General features: G+C 46.1%; 1 protein-coding gene across 1 annotated transcript; it reads left to right on the forward strand.

Moving 5' to 3' along the window:
- The first annotated feature begins 1,734 nt into the window (after nt 1-1,734).
- Nucleotides 1,735-10,542, forward strand: KLHL35 (kelch like family member 35). The gene is made up of 6 exons (XM_085216896.1): nt 1,735-2,625; nt 4,563-4,747; nt 5,287-5,405; nt 5,870-6,058; nt 6,585-6,773; nt 7,309-10,542. Exons 1-6 carry the CDS (start codon nt 1,736-1,738, stop codon nt 7,495-7,497), a joined length of 1,761 nt encoding a protein of 586 aa, XP_085073022.1. The 5' UTR covers nt 1,735; the 3' UTR covers nt 7,498-10,542.
- Nucleotides 10,543-12,912: the final 2,370 nt, after the last annotated feature.

Raw genomic sequence — 12,912 nt, forward strand, 5'->3', positions numbered from 1 at the left:
GGATTGAGTTGGAAGGGAGGCTGCTGAGAGCCACATGGGGCAAACCTTCTTGTCTGTCCTTGTGGATCTAATTACCTAATTATCACACACTAACGAGGGGCATCGTGTCTTCTGCCTGACCCAATCTATCTGTGTTATGGGTGCCCTATTTTGCTCGCAGAGCTGTATTTTATTTATTGGATTTAGCGTGGTTTCCAGCGAGCTGGATTCTCTATCAAATAAATTATTCCACCTGGACCCCAATTTGCTCTCCAGATGGCTCGTCCCTCATAAGCTGTCCTGGTGTGCTCTATTTTCCCCGACTCTCGATGAATGTTCCCTGGCTCCTCCCAGGCTTGCTGTTATTGACAGCTGCATGGCTAATGCCCTGTAGCTCTCCGGGCGGAGAAACAAAAGCAGATTTCTCCCCCACCTCTTCAGCAGAGAGCATAAAGGCAATGCTTTTGTGCTTCCCCAAGCATTGCCAGAGACAGGCTGAGCGTGCTTCGTGGAGGGGACTCATCTCTGCACGGAACCCCGGCGTGGATGGGCGATCTCCACAAGGGAGGCTGTGTTCATTAGGTCCCACCTGGAGGACTCAACCTTTGAGCCAGGTAAAGTTGAGATTCTTGTGCTAACAGCTGGGAGAGCTTTTTCCCTACGTATACAGACTTTAGCAATGTTGGGATGGAGGGAGTGATACAGAAAGGAGTGTGCATGGCTAAGGGCAATGGGAGAATCCCACTTTCTTCTCAGAGTTGGTATCATGGGTAGATGAGGAGGGGTGTGAGCTGAGGAAAGAACTTTGTGTTTATCCAGGGGAGGTCTCTCTTTGAAAGCTTACTGTCACCAGGGGCTTGGAAATTCACACAGATCAGGGTGAGAAATGATGAAATGGGGATGTTTGTCTTCTTTGGTTGGAGCCGCGTGTGCCAGCAAAACGCAGAGTTCACCATACTGCCTTTGTTGTAACTTCTCTAAATCACTTTGAACTGACAGCATCCCCCTTCTGCAGCCTGAGCACTTCTCAGTGCCATTTGGGATGTCTGGAGCCTCCACCTCTTTCCCCCAGGGTTGCTTAGGGATTTATGTAGGGCTCTTTGCTCTGCCTCACTGCTCCTCAGGTCTCTGCAATACCACTATGGCAGGAGTAGGATTGCCCTCACTGACACCCCACCTGAATGCTTGCTGCTGTGCTCTTAAAAAAGAAGTGTTGGTATTGCTATGCCTCTTATTTAACAGTCAACTAATAGAGCAGTTGGGCAAGCAGGGGGAGACCTAAGTTCAGTTCCTCCCAGGACTTGTGCCTGTGCAGCAGCAATTGGTTGGGATGGGTCCTTGGGAAGAAGCGGTGCACCATGGATGGTTTGAATTTGGCTGGGTGGGGAAATTAGCTTAATAGGAGCTTTGGGATGTTAGAAAGAAAGGAAACGGTGTGGAAGTTGTTAATGAAGCACAGACTGTGTAAGGCAGCTGTCTTATAAAGAAACATCTGAAAGAGAAGAGTTTGGTATGCTGGGATGGGGGTTGCGTTCGGAATATCCTGGAGTCCACATCTGGGTTTTGTTTTTGAGAAAATGTTGGTTATGGAGAATGAGCTCCTCTGGATGAGGGTAAAATCTGTCCAAGATTTTGGTTGGAATCTGTACTGCCTGATGTCGTCAAGATGCAGAAACAACAGTGCTGTTGGACACTGTGATCAGATATTTTAATTAACATTCTGATCTGTCGTCTCATTCACTGCTTCTCAACCAGGATGCATCGAATGATGAAGGAAGAATCAAGCTACAGGACAAGTAGCCTGGAAAATGCAACGCGTGACACAAGCAAAGAGCAGCTGCATGTGAAGCTCTGCAATGGGTCCTGCCATGCTGAGCAAATCCTACAGACACTGAACGCTTACCGGCGTGGTGGCATCTTCACAGATGTGGTGTTGTTAATTGATGGGCAAGAATTCCCCTGCCACCGTGCTACTTTGTCAGCCAACAGCACTTATTTCCGGGCAATGTTTGGTGGCAATCTCAAGGAAAGCCATCAGAATATCATCAACATCCAGAAGATTTCTGCTTCCACCATGTCTCTCCTTCTTGACTATATGTATGGGGGGAACATTGTCATTCAGGAAGACAATGTTGAAGGCATCTTGGAACTGTCTGACTTGCTGCAGATCTCCAAGCTTAGGGATGCTTGCATCAGCTTTCTTGAAGGCCAGCTTCATCCCTGCAATTGTTTAGGCATCATGAAGTTTGCTGATTCGTTCTCCATCACTTCCCTGACAGAAAAAAGCAAGAGGTTCATGCTGGAGTGTTTCGTGGAGGTGTCGTGCCATGAAGAGTTCCTAGAGATGGATGTGAAGGAACTGGTTGAGTATTTGTCTGATGAGCAGCTGGTAGTCCCCAAGGAGGAGGTGGTCTTTGAAGCAGTCATGCGCTGGGTGCGACACGACGTACCTGCCCGGAAAGGAGCCTTGAAGGATCTCCTTGAGCATGTGCGTTTGCCACTGCTCAACCCCACCTACTTCCTGGAGAAGGTGGAAATGGATGGGCTCATCCAGGACTCAAAGGAGTGCATCCCTCTGCTGCATGAAGCCCGCAAGTACTACATCCTTGGGAACGAGGTCAGCTCTTTGAGATCAAGGCCCAGAAGGTAAAACACAATGTCATCTTCCCTGGACCTGCGTGGTCCAAGTTCTTGTATCTTAAAGCTTGGATGGAGTTCTTTGATTCTTATCAGAGAAATGTGAAGGTTGGAAAAGTCCTCCAAGATAATCTAGCCCAACCATCAGCCCGGCTTCACCATGCCCACTAAACCATTGCTACTTGTAGTAACAGTTCTAAACAGTTTTATTATTTATAATAATTATTTTAAACTAAAAGAAGGGAGATTTATGTCAGATTTGAGGAGGAAATTATTTCCCCAGAGGCAGTGAGGTCTCAGCACTGCTGCCCAAAGCTGTGGTGCCCCATCCCTGGAGGTGTCCAAGGCCATCAATGGGAGGCCTGGGCAACCTGAGCTGGTGGCAGACACCCAGCCCATGGCAGGGGTTGGGGTTGAGTGGGCTCTAAGGTCTTTTCCAATCCAACCATTCTATGATTACTTTATTTTTTTTCCCTTTTACTTCACTTTAGCCTTCTAGCTATCAGCATGCTGCCTAGCTCAAGGGCATAGCTGCTGGTTCAGTAATTAATGTCCAGGAAAAAAAGGGAGTTGCAGTCCAAGTAGCTACCTAGGCACCCCAAATTCTTTCTTTAGTACCTGCGATTCATTGACTGACATGAAGATAAAGAAGTTCCAACCCAGGCAGCTGGCAGTATGAAGAGGAAAATATAAAGGAAAACCAATTTCTGGGGGAATATGCAGCTTTCCATGATTTTGACATACGGATTTTCTAGACTTAGACAGATATATTTTAAGCCTCTGTTACTTCTTCATGGTCATACTGGTACATTCAGCACGTGCTTGGTAAGCATACTAATGGAGGTATGAACAACTCCACTGAGAACACTTCTGCTCTAGGATGGGTTGCTGTATCAAGCCAAGTGGTTTGTAAGGCTTCCTTTGCTTCTCTAGAAGAGAGTGATGACTGTAGGGACAAATTCTTGTGTTCTTCTGCACTTTGGACCAAGAAATCCAACTTATTTTTGACTCTTAGTGGAGCAGCTTGGGTAGAAGAATGGGGATGTGGAATCGTTGAATAGTTAAGGTTGGGAAGACCCTTGCAGTTATCTAGTCCAACCATCAGCCCATGCCTGTGACTGCTCTAAACCACATTGCATGACATGAGCCTGGTTGTGTTTTGTTTTGTTTTTTAAACCCCCAGGGATGGTTGAAGCCTTTTCAGTCTGATGTGAGGCTTGGACTTGTTTTCTCTGTGCTGATTGTGACAACAGGCCACTACACAAAGAACTGCTCCATACCGGTCTGCGGTGCCCTCTCCAAGCACACAGATTAAATTCACTGGGAATAAATCCCACTCCCAGCATTCCCATTTTAACTCCCCTTCTTTTACAATTTAGGTCTAAAGTGAACTGTCTCAGTCTGCACAAATGGAGACAGAGCTGGGGATGGTACGAAGCCTTTCAAATCCCATTCTGCCCTCTTCCTTCCTCTCCCTTCTCCTCCTGCAGAGCTGTTCCTCTTCTTGGCAAGATTTTCCTGCCCAGCCGTCTGTCTCGTCTGCTCTCTGCTGTTAGGGCTGGAGAGAATGAGATTTCCTGGAAACACTTCTCTCTCCAGGCAGAGAGCATGTTGCAGGCTGGCTGCCAGGAGCAGCTTTCCATGCTTGCAGCCGTGTGTTGAGTATTAGGCTTTATTGTGCAGGAAGGGACAGGGTGAGGGGAGGTAGGCAATCTCACAAAGGACTTTCAAAGGTCGCTCTCAATTTTCTTTCCCTACAAAGTTTGGACCCTTTCCCACTCAAGCTGAGAGATTTGAATGGGCAGACAAGAGGGAAGGTGCATGGGTGAAATTATTTGCCTGGTAGTTGGTGACAGAAAGGAGCCTTCCCTACCTGCTGGGATGTGCTGCCAGTATCCTAAATGGGATCGGGACTTAGGGACTTACCCGTGCCCTTCATGGTCTAGGTTCATGGAGCTGGCAGAAGTTATCATCATCATCGGGGGCTGTGATAAGAAAGGCCTTCTGAAGCTGCCCTTCACTGATCTCTATCACCCAAAGAGCAGGCAGTGGACCGCCCTCTCCAGTGTGCCTGGCTACACCAAGTCAGAGTTTGCTGCTTGCACGCTGAAGAACGATGTCTACATATCAGGTGAGGTGTCCTGGGACAGCTGTAGTCCCTACCTGGAGCCCAGTTCAGATAACTGCTCCTGGGGTCGATTCACTGGGACTCATTGACACGCATCTCAGCTCCAGAACAAAGTCACTTCTTGGTAAAGTTTACCCTGGATTTTTGTTGTCCCAAGAAACAATTTTAGCCTTCTGGGGAGGGTGGCACTATTGGAAAAACTTTCCTTCCTGCTTATCTGGGTATCCATCCTTTTGCAGTGGGATGAGTTGGTTCTGATGTGCACTTTCAGGGTTTCCTATCACATCACCATCTGCCCATCCTTCATTTAAAATACAAAGCCTACAGAAGAACTCCATAGAAGGGATGGAGTTGTGTAATAAGTGCCTTGAAATTCAGAGGGCATCATTCTTGGGAAGCTGAGTTTACGTGAGGGTAACCCAACAGCCATATTCTGGCCTAGATTGTTCTGCTGCATGGAGTACCCATGTAAAATAGTGGTGTGCCAGGGTGATGGGACTGCCTTTGAAATTGTACCAGCCCTCCCTTCCTCTGTTTTTAAGGGGGACACATCAGCAGCAATGATGTTTGGGTGCTGAGCTCCCAGCTGAATGTCTGGATCAAGGTTGCTTGTCTGCAGAAAGGCCGATGGAGGCACAAAATGGCAACTCTTCAGGGCAAGGTAGGTTTTGAAACAAGCCCGTTTGGAACAGTCTTCCCTTTTTCCCAATTCCCAGTGCAATGAGACATTGTCAGTGCTTGCTTGTTATCTTGGTCATTTGGAGACCAGGACATAATCATGGTACTATTAGCTCTAGCTAATATATATATATATATTTTTATTATTATTATTTTTATTCTTTATTTTTTATTTTTTTTTTTTTTCTGCTAGAGTTTGCCACAAATGAACCAGTAGCAATAAGATCTACCATGGGGTGCCAAGAGACTCCTGCAAAATGACTGTGTTGAGTCTTTGGGTGAAAACTATGCAGTGCAGAGTGTTTCAAACCCTGACGTATGATGGATTTAACAAGAAAACATCACTTTGGCTGGACAAGTGTCAGCTCTAGTACACTATGATAGTGTATAGCCCAGCTGGTGAGTCCAGGAGATTCTAACCGGCTTGCTTTGCTCTTTTTGTGGCAGATTTATGCTGTGGGAGGCTTTGATGGTTTCTACCGCCTCTCCAGTGTGGAGTGCTATGACACCTTCTCCAACAGCTGGTCCACCTTGGCTCCACTGCCACAAGCTGTGAGCTCGGCAGCCGTGGTCTCCTGCCTGAACAAACTCTACGTGCTTGGTGGTGCTGTGGATGACACTGCTAACACTGACAAGGTATGGCTGGTGCAAGGGGGTGAGGATGGCTGGGAGGTGGAAACTGGACCAAGAGATGCAAAATAAGCCCGTGGGAAGTTACAGCTCAGCTTTGGTCTGCTTTCAGGTACTGTGCTTTAATTGAAAGGATCACGGAAAGGCCAGCAAGGAACATGAAGAACAGGAGACTTAAAATATATATAATAATAATAATAATGGTTTTTCAAGGAAGGTGGCACCTGAGCTGCACTGAGAGTGACAGGGGCTCCCAGCTCAATACCAGAATATTTAACCATGTACTGTGTTGGTTAGGACCAGCTGGTAATCTGTCTGTAAGATCTGAAGGCGTAGACCCTCAAAAGAACTGTCCAAGACCCCAGGCAGCTGATGAAGGAATGTCTCTTTGATCACTGCACTGGCCCCTGAGTGTTGAAGCTCCCATCCATGTTTCTGAACCAATTTTCTTTTATTTCTAGTGGATATCATCTCCATCCAAGCAAGGAGATAAGGTAAATTTATGTTCCCATAGCTGCATTTCTCCTTCCAGGTCCAATGCTATGATCCAGAAGACGACAAGTGGACACTCTTGTCTCCCACTCCTTTCTACCAGAGGTGCATCAGTGCCGTCTGTTTGGACAACATCATTTATGTTGTAGGTGGGCTCCTCAGTAAAATCTTCAGCTATGATCCAAGGAAAGACAGCTGGCGAGAAGTGGCTGCCCTCCCTGGGCCTCTGGTAAGAGAAGGATTTAGGAATCATAGAATTGTTAAGGAGGGAAAGGCCAATAAGGTCATGAGGTCATCCAGTCCAACCATCAACCCATACCTATGACCACTCTAGGCCATGTCACCCAGTGTGACATCAGTCCTTCTCTTGAACACTTCCAGGGACTCCACCACCTCTCTGGACAGCCTGCTCCAGTGCCTGTGAAGAAATTTTCCCTAATATTCATATAAGAAGTTTTCCTAATATGAGGAGAGAATCTCTGAGCCTTCTCTCTCCATAGAATAAATGTACCGATCTGCACTTTGCTGAGATTAAATGTGAAGAAAATACACTGGGGAACTGACATTTGGCTTGAGATTCTTCAAGTGCCTGAAACCATAATACTGAAGTACCTCAAGAGCCATACCCTACTCATCCTGCTTATTTCCCCCCATTCAGGACAAGTGAGGGCTGAGCCCATAGCAGTCATGCACTCCTGCTCAGTCCCAATGCCCAAAGCTCTGGGGCCATTCCTCATCTCTCAGCCTTTCCTTCTGCTTTCCAGGAGAGCTGTGGCCTGACGGTGTGCGGAGGGAAGATTTACATCCTGGGTGGCCGAGATGAGAACGGGGAAGGCACAGACAAAGCATTCACATTTGACCCTACAACAGGGAGTGTGGAGCAGCAGCCCCCGCTGCAGCGCTGTACCAGCTACCATGGCTGTGTCACCATCCTGCAGCACATGAACAGATGACTGCGGGGCTTTGACAGCATCTTTCTCCTATCCAGATTCTCCCCTTGAGTCAGTGGCCACGTGTGTGGACAGAGAGCAGTCTCTCTGCAGGGAAGGGCAATATAAGCCACTGAAGATGTGCTCCCACCAGGCCCTGAGCAACCTGTGTTTTGGTTGTTTTTTTTTTTTTGTTTGTTTTTTTTTTCTTTTTCTGGGTCTGATGATGCCAATGGTTTTGATGCTGAGAGGTGAGAGGATGAAAGAGTGCTGGGCTGTGTGAAAGCTGCATTGCAGACCTTGCCACCCTCAGATTTAAGCAGGGTTGTGACCCCCTGGAACTGCTGAGTTTGACTTCTTTTAGGTTTCCCTGAATCGTAGAATGGTTTGAGTTGAAAGGAACCCCTGAAGGCATCTGATCCCACCACCTGCAATGAATGGGGACACCTACAACTCCATCAGTGCTCAGAGCCCTGTCCTCACTGCCCTTATTGTAAAATAACTTATTCCTTGGATGGATGTAGATCATGGTTTTCTGTACTGTTGGTACAAGGATATGTATTTGCTTCTGTCTGACACCCAGGACTGTTACAGACACAATTACACTTACAGGATCCAATTCTTCAGCTCTCAGGTATCTATGCATTTAACTCCATAGAGCCCGTGTCAAATCATGCTTGCCCAAACAGTTGTTGATGCCCATGAGCAGTTAGTTCTACTACAGTGGACAGCTGAGTTTGGGACCTCAGCTGATATCCCAGAAAAATTTCTCTGCTAAATCCCTGAAAGCCTGGTTAAATAGGCCATACTCTGAGTCCATTCTGCATATACTGCAGGGTCTATCTCCTGAAAGCTCAGGGTGCTGTCTCTTCTATGTGTTTCAAGATTAGGCTGCTGTCTTGCTGAGACTCTGTCATTGAGAAAAAAAGTGAATCATGTAGCCAAGAGGTTCTTCTTCAGAGACCAGTGTGAGGCAAGTTAGAATGTGTAGGACTTTAAAAAACAAAAAACAACACAAAAACAAAACAAAAAAAACAACCAGCATCCTGAAGTGTGATAGCCGCAGAACTGCATCTGGCTCCTTTTGGCTTTGAAGGATGCTGACAACTAGGAAAATAAATTCAATATTCAACAGATTTGACAGAGCGCCCCTGGGAGCCTAATGTGCAGCTTGTCTCAGGGCACATGTTCAGTAGCACCACCTGTGCTGCTCCAGGGTTTTGACCTCAGGTCCAGAAGTGATTCTGTGCATGTTTGATTTGGTAGAATATCCATAGCCTCTGGTGTGTCTTAGTCCATAGTTGGAACTGATATTTTCTGATGGGTCCGTGTATCATAGATTGGGCTGGGTTGCAAAGGAGCACAGTACTCATCCAGTTCCAACCCCCTGCTATGTGCAGGTCACCAACCAGCAGCCCAGGCTGCCCGGAGCCACATCCAGCCTGGCCTTGGATGCCTACAGGGATGGGGCATCCACAGCCTCCTTGGGCAACCTGTTCCACTGCCTCACCACCCCTGGGGTAGATGTTCATGTGGTTTAATTATGTCCTGAAGTGTTACCAAATGTAGGGTGGGATCTCTTAAAAATGCCCATTACTTACAGATTTGCCTCTTTGCAGTGTGGTGCTGCCTGCTGCTCTCTCTGCACCTTGCTTTCCTCTTCCCACTGATGACCTCTTCCTGAAGTAGAGGAGAGTTCTGTGTTATTGGCCCAGATTCTCCTCTTTTCAGAATCTTCTAGTGATCTTAAGCCTGTTATTGCCTCCCTTCCCCATATGGATGGATTTTATTTGGTGCTCTTTAGTATCTCTGTCTTTGAGTTCTGAGACGTTCACCTCTTCTTTGTGATGTTATCAGGATCACCTGAAAAGCATGGCAAGAAGTTCCCGCTGAAGACCCCAAATTGGCTGGTAGCTGGGCATGCTGTTCTCTCCTTTTCATTAGGAAAACCTGTGCTTTCCCATTGTTTGAGCAGTGTGTTTCCTTGCACAAAATGTACCAAACGCTGCTTATAGTCTGAAAGGCCTCACTGCTATGGTGGCCATTTTGTTTATGAAGGCACACTATGCATTCTCAGATTCAAATTTTCTTCAGGGCCTGTGCACAGTATGATGTGTCCTTCAAGCAATATAAGGGAGATTTAATGGTGGCAAAGGTTACTGGAAGTCTTTAAGACACATGTTTAAGAAGATGGTTTAGTGGTGGGCTTGCAGCAGTGGTTGGATGGTTGGGCCTTGGGGATCTTGAAGGCCTTTCCAACCTAAATGATTCTATGATTCCTCCGAGGAGAGAAGACAGAATCCAAGCTGACAAAGGGCAATTCAATTTGCAATCAAATTGCATCTACAGTTATGTTTATAATGCAAATGGTTACTTCAGAAGAAACTGTCACTTTTCACTGATATAATTAAATTAGCGTGGAAGAAAGTGTTAACTATCAACTCATGTTACTGGCAGGCTTCATGAGAGCCCTTTATTCTCCTATAGCCTAGTGTTCTGAGGACCACAGATTGCAGCCCCACTCCCCACGAAAATAAAAAAGCTTTCTTAATGTTCCCTGTGCCTCCAGCAATTCAGTCTTTTGGACATCTCCAGTGTCATGGACAATGTCACCATGTTGTGTCTGGTTGAAGAGGTTCTCAATTATCTGAAGGGCTGGCTGTACGTGGGAAACCATTGAGGATGTTTCAAGAAAAAGAGAGCACCTCAACCTTGCAAAAGCATTGAGTGTAATGGCTTTTGTGTTTTGTAGCTATGTTTGGGGGGACCTAATGTAGAGTCATAAGACTTTTTCTAGTCTTACAATGGGTTTTTCTCTTTAAGCATCTGACATGAAAGCTGTGCTAAAGAGGATTCAGGATGTGGGGTGGTGGTAAGTTTGGTTTTGTTTGGTTGTGGATGCTATTTTTGTTTGTTTTTTTTTCTTATGTGGAAGTTTTCAGAACTTTGTGATTTCATACCAATAAAGTTAAGTGAGGAAAACCCTAACACCGCTGTTCTTGCAAGTTCTTTCTACAGTCTTCCCTGATCTCCCTCATTCTTCTAGGAGTCTCTTGCTGTACTTCACCCCTTAGTCCTGTAGAAATGAGCTCTCTCAAAAGAGTAGATCTTCTGGTCAATTTTTCCATGTGCTTTTGACATGTGTGGCGTGTTGCAGCAGCTGTAACACGTGGTGAAAGTTGTGGTGTAGGTACTAAACCATTTGCCTTGTTCTTGGTTGTGATATTCATATTACCGCTGAAATGTTTGCATTTTGTAAGGGCTCTGAACTGTGGGTATGCAGGGGAGGGAGAGGGAATAAATTTAACTTGTTTTTCTCAGAAATAAATGTTTTTCTTGACTCCAAGGTGATTTTGCTGCAGGAATTTCATTTGTGAATATTACTTGAAATATTATCTGAAACCTCTGTGTTTCACTTTGCTCTTTTTGATTTTCCTGCTGCTTGTCTCAGCAGTTGTATTATTTTGGGTATGTTTGTATCTTGGAGGGGAGTCAGAGGGAAGAAAAAGCTTTTGTGAACAAATTGCATGGATGGTATAGGCAAGAAGATCTGCAGGAACTGATAGCATTTGTCCATAACACACATGGACAGAAGAAGAAGAAGAAGACAGAGGCTGGACTGTTTAGTAGCCTTGGATACCTCATCCAAAAATGCCTTTTTCATGAAGGCAAATAAGATGTGATGCAAGTGGGCAAGGATACCACTCAGATCTAGAGAAGGATTCTGGGGGGTTAGTGTTCAGAGAGGAATATGGTGACGAGAGTTGACCTCCATTGTGATGCCGTTGAACAGAGACATGGTACTGGGGATGACATGGAGGTCCTCGATGCCTCGCTGCTGTCATTGCGATAGAGAAGAGACTGTGGGAGCAGATCCAGAGTTTGCACTTCATGGAGCCTGTGAAAATCTGAGGGGCAGAAGAGCCACCAAAATTATACACGAGTGAGATGAGGATCATAGTGTGCTCAGCATGTGATATTTAGGAGGAAGGAGGCATGGAGATAATTCTTTTGGAGACTTGATGTCCTCAGTAATATAGGCTTCATCCCCAAAATCGCTGGATCCTTCAGTTCTCCAGAGAGCAAAACTCATCTGTGGGAAGATCAAACCATATAAATCTGACCATGGGCTTATATAGCTGAGCTGAAGTTCATAACCCTCAGCTGCCATCTGTTAGAAAGGCAGATGCCCTCAAAAACACGAACTGGAGCCTTCTCCAAAATCTCCATTGAAAAGCGGACTCTCTAAAGAGTGGGTTAAACTGCTCTTCCTTAAATGCCTCTCTCCTGGAGAGGATGAGCAGCCCATTGAAACTGCCTTTCACTGTTGGTGGACTTGAGTCCTTGATGACTACTCCAAAGCAGATAAGGTTGATAAGACTTCCTTTGGGAGGTAACTTCTCTTCCACAAACCAAGGCTGCCACTGACTTGCCATCTGCCTGTGACACCATCAGTGGCCAAAGAAACCATTTCATAGAATGGCTTGGGTTGGAACAGATCTCAAAGTCTATCGAGTTCCAACCTTCAAACTCGATTCCTCCTCTCTCTCCCCATGCTGCCCTTACACCTCTGTCAAGCCCAAACTTTCCTTCCCATTTTTGGCTTGTGACACACAAACTTGACCTCCAGAGCAATCTTCCTTACCCCATGTCATTCCCTTGTCCTAGGATGTTTTACTGAATCCTGTTCCTCCTCGTCCTACCAGGAAAGGCCTGATGCTTTTGATCTCCTAACAAATCCAGTTTACTTTTGCTTATGGTAATTGTTGTTTTGAAAACACGGAGCTGAACAAACACCCCTCCCAGCATGAAAACAGCAGGGTATCACGATGCCCCTGGAGATGTTGAAGCTGTCTTTGCATTTAGCTTTCTGGCTGGCAGGAGATGATAACATTGAGGGCAGGGGAACAATGCTCAGGGGTGCCAGCCCCATCTGAAAGGATGAGCTCATGCTGATTAACTCAGATTAAGGGCCACAGTAGCCAGCTGGGAACTGGTGGGCAGAGATAATAGCAGTATCAGTGGCTGTCTCTCTAGCTTTAAATATCCCTGTATGACAGAGAGAAGGGGAGAAACTGTATCAGATTCATTGCAAGATTATTGATGTGACTAGACTTGTTTCCCATTAAATGTAAATAATGGTAAGAGCAGCAAGATCATTCAGACCTCTGCAAGCCCACTTCATGTGGAAGAAAGTGTTTGCCAATTTGCAGTGACAAGGATTGTATCCTGGTTTTAGATCTCGTTCCCACACCACAGCTTTTCAGGGATGCAATTGAGTTTTGTATGTAGGCACAGCAGGGGTTGTCCAGCTCTTGGACTTCAAGTGTTGGTTCCCATCTGCTGCTTCTCACACGTGATGTTATGGCTCAACTGAGAGAGCTTGTGTTTGAATGCAAAGAGAGAATTCCAATGCCTCTACTGAGCAGCAGCAGATAT

This window comes from Meleagris gallopavo, chromosome 1 (genome assembly GCF_905368555.1).
Source record: "Meleagris gallopavo chromosome 1, MGAL_WU_HG_1.1, whole genome shotgun sequence".
NCBI lineage: Eukaryota > Metazoa > Chordata > Aves > Galliformes > Phasianidae > Meleagris > Meleagris gallopavo.

What these genes read in the sequence shown, in the direction of transcription:
- KLHL35 (XM_085216896.1), top strand. Translation starts at nt 1,736, where the DNA reads ATGCATCGAATGATGAAGGAAGAATCAAGCTACAGGACAAGTAGCCTG. An exon ending in TGGCAACTCTTCAGGGCAAG is followed by an intron (nt 5,406 to 5,869) that starts GTAGGTTTTGAA and finishes TTTTTGTGGCAG; the next exon opens with ATTTATGCTGTGGGAGGCTT. An exon ending in CTGCCCTCCCTGGGCCTCTG is followed by an intron (nt 6,774 to 7,308) that starts GTAAGAGAAGGA and finishes TCTGCTTTCCAG; the next exon opens with GAGAGCTGTGGCCTGACGGT.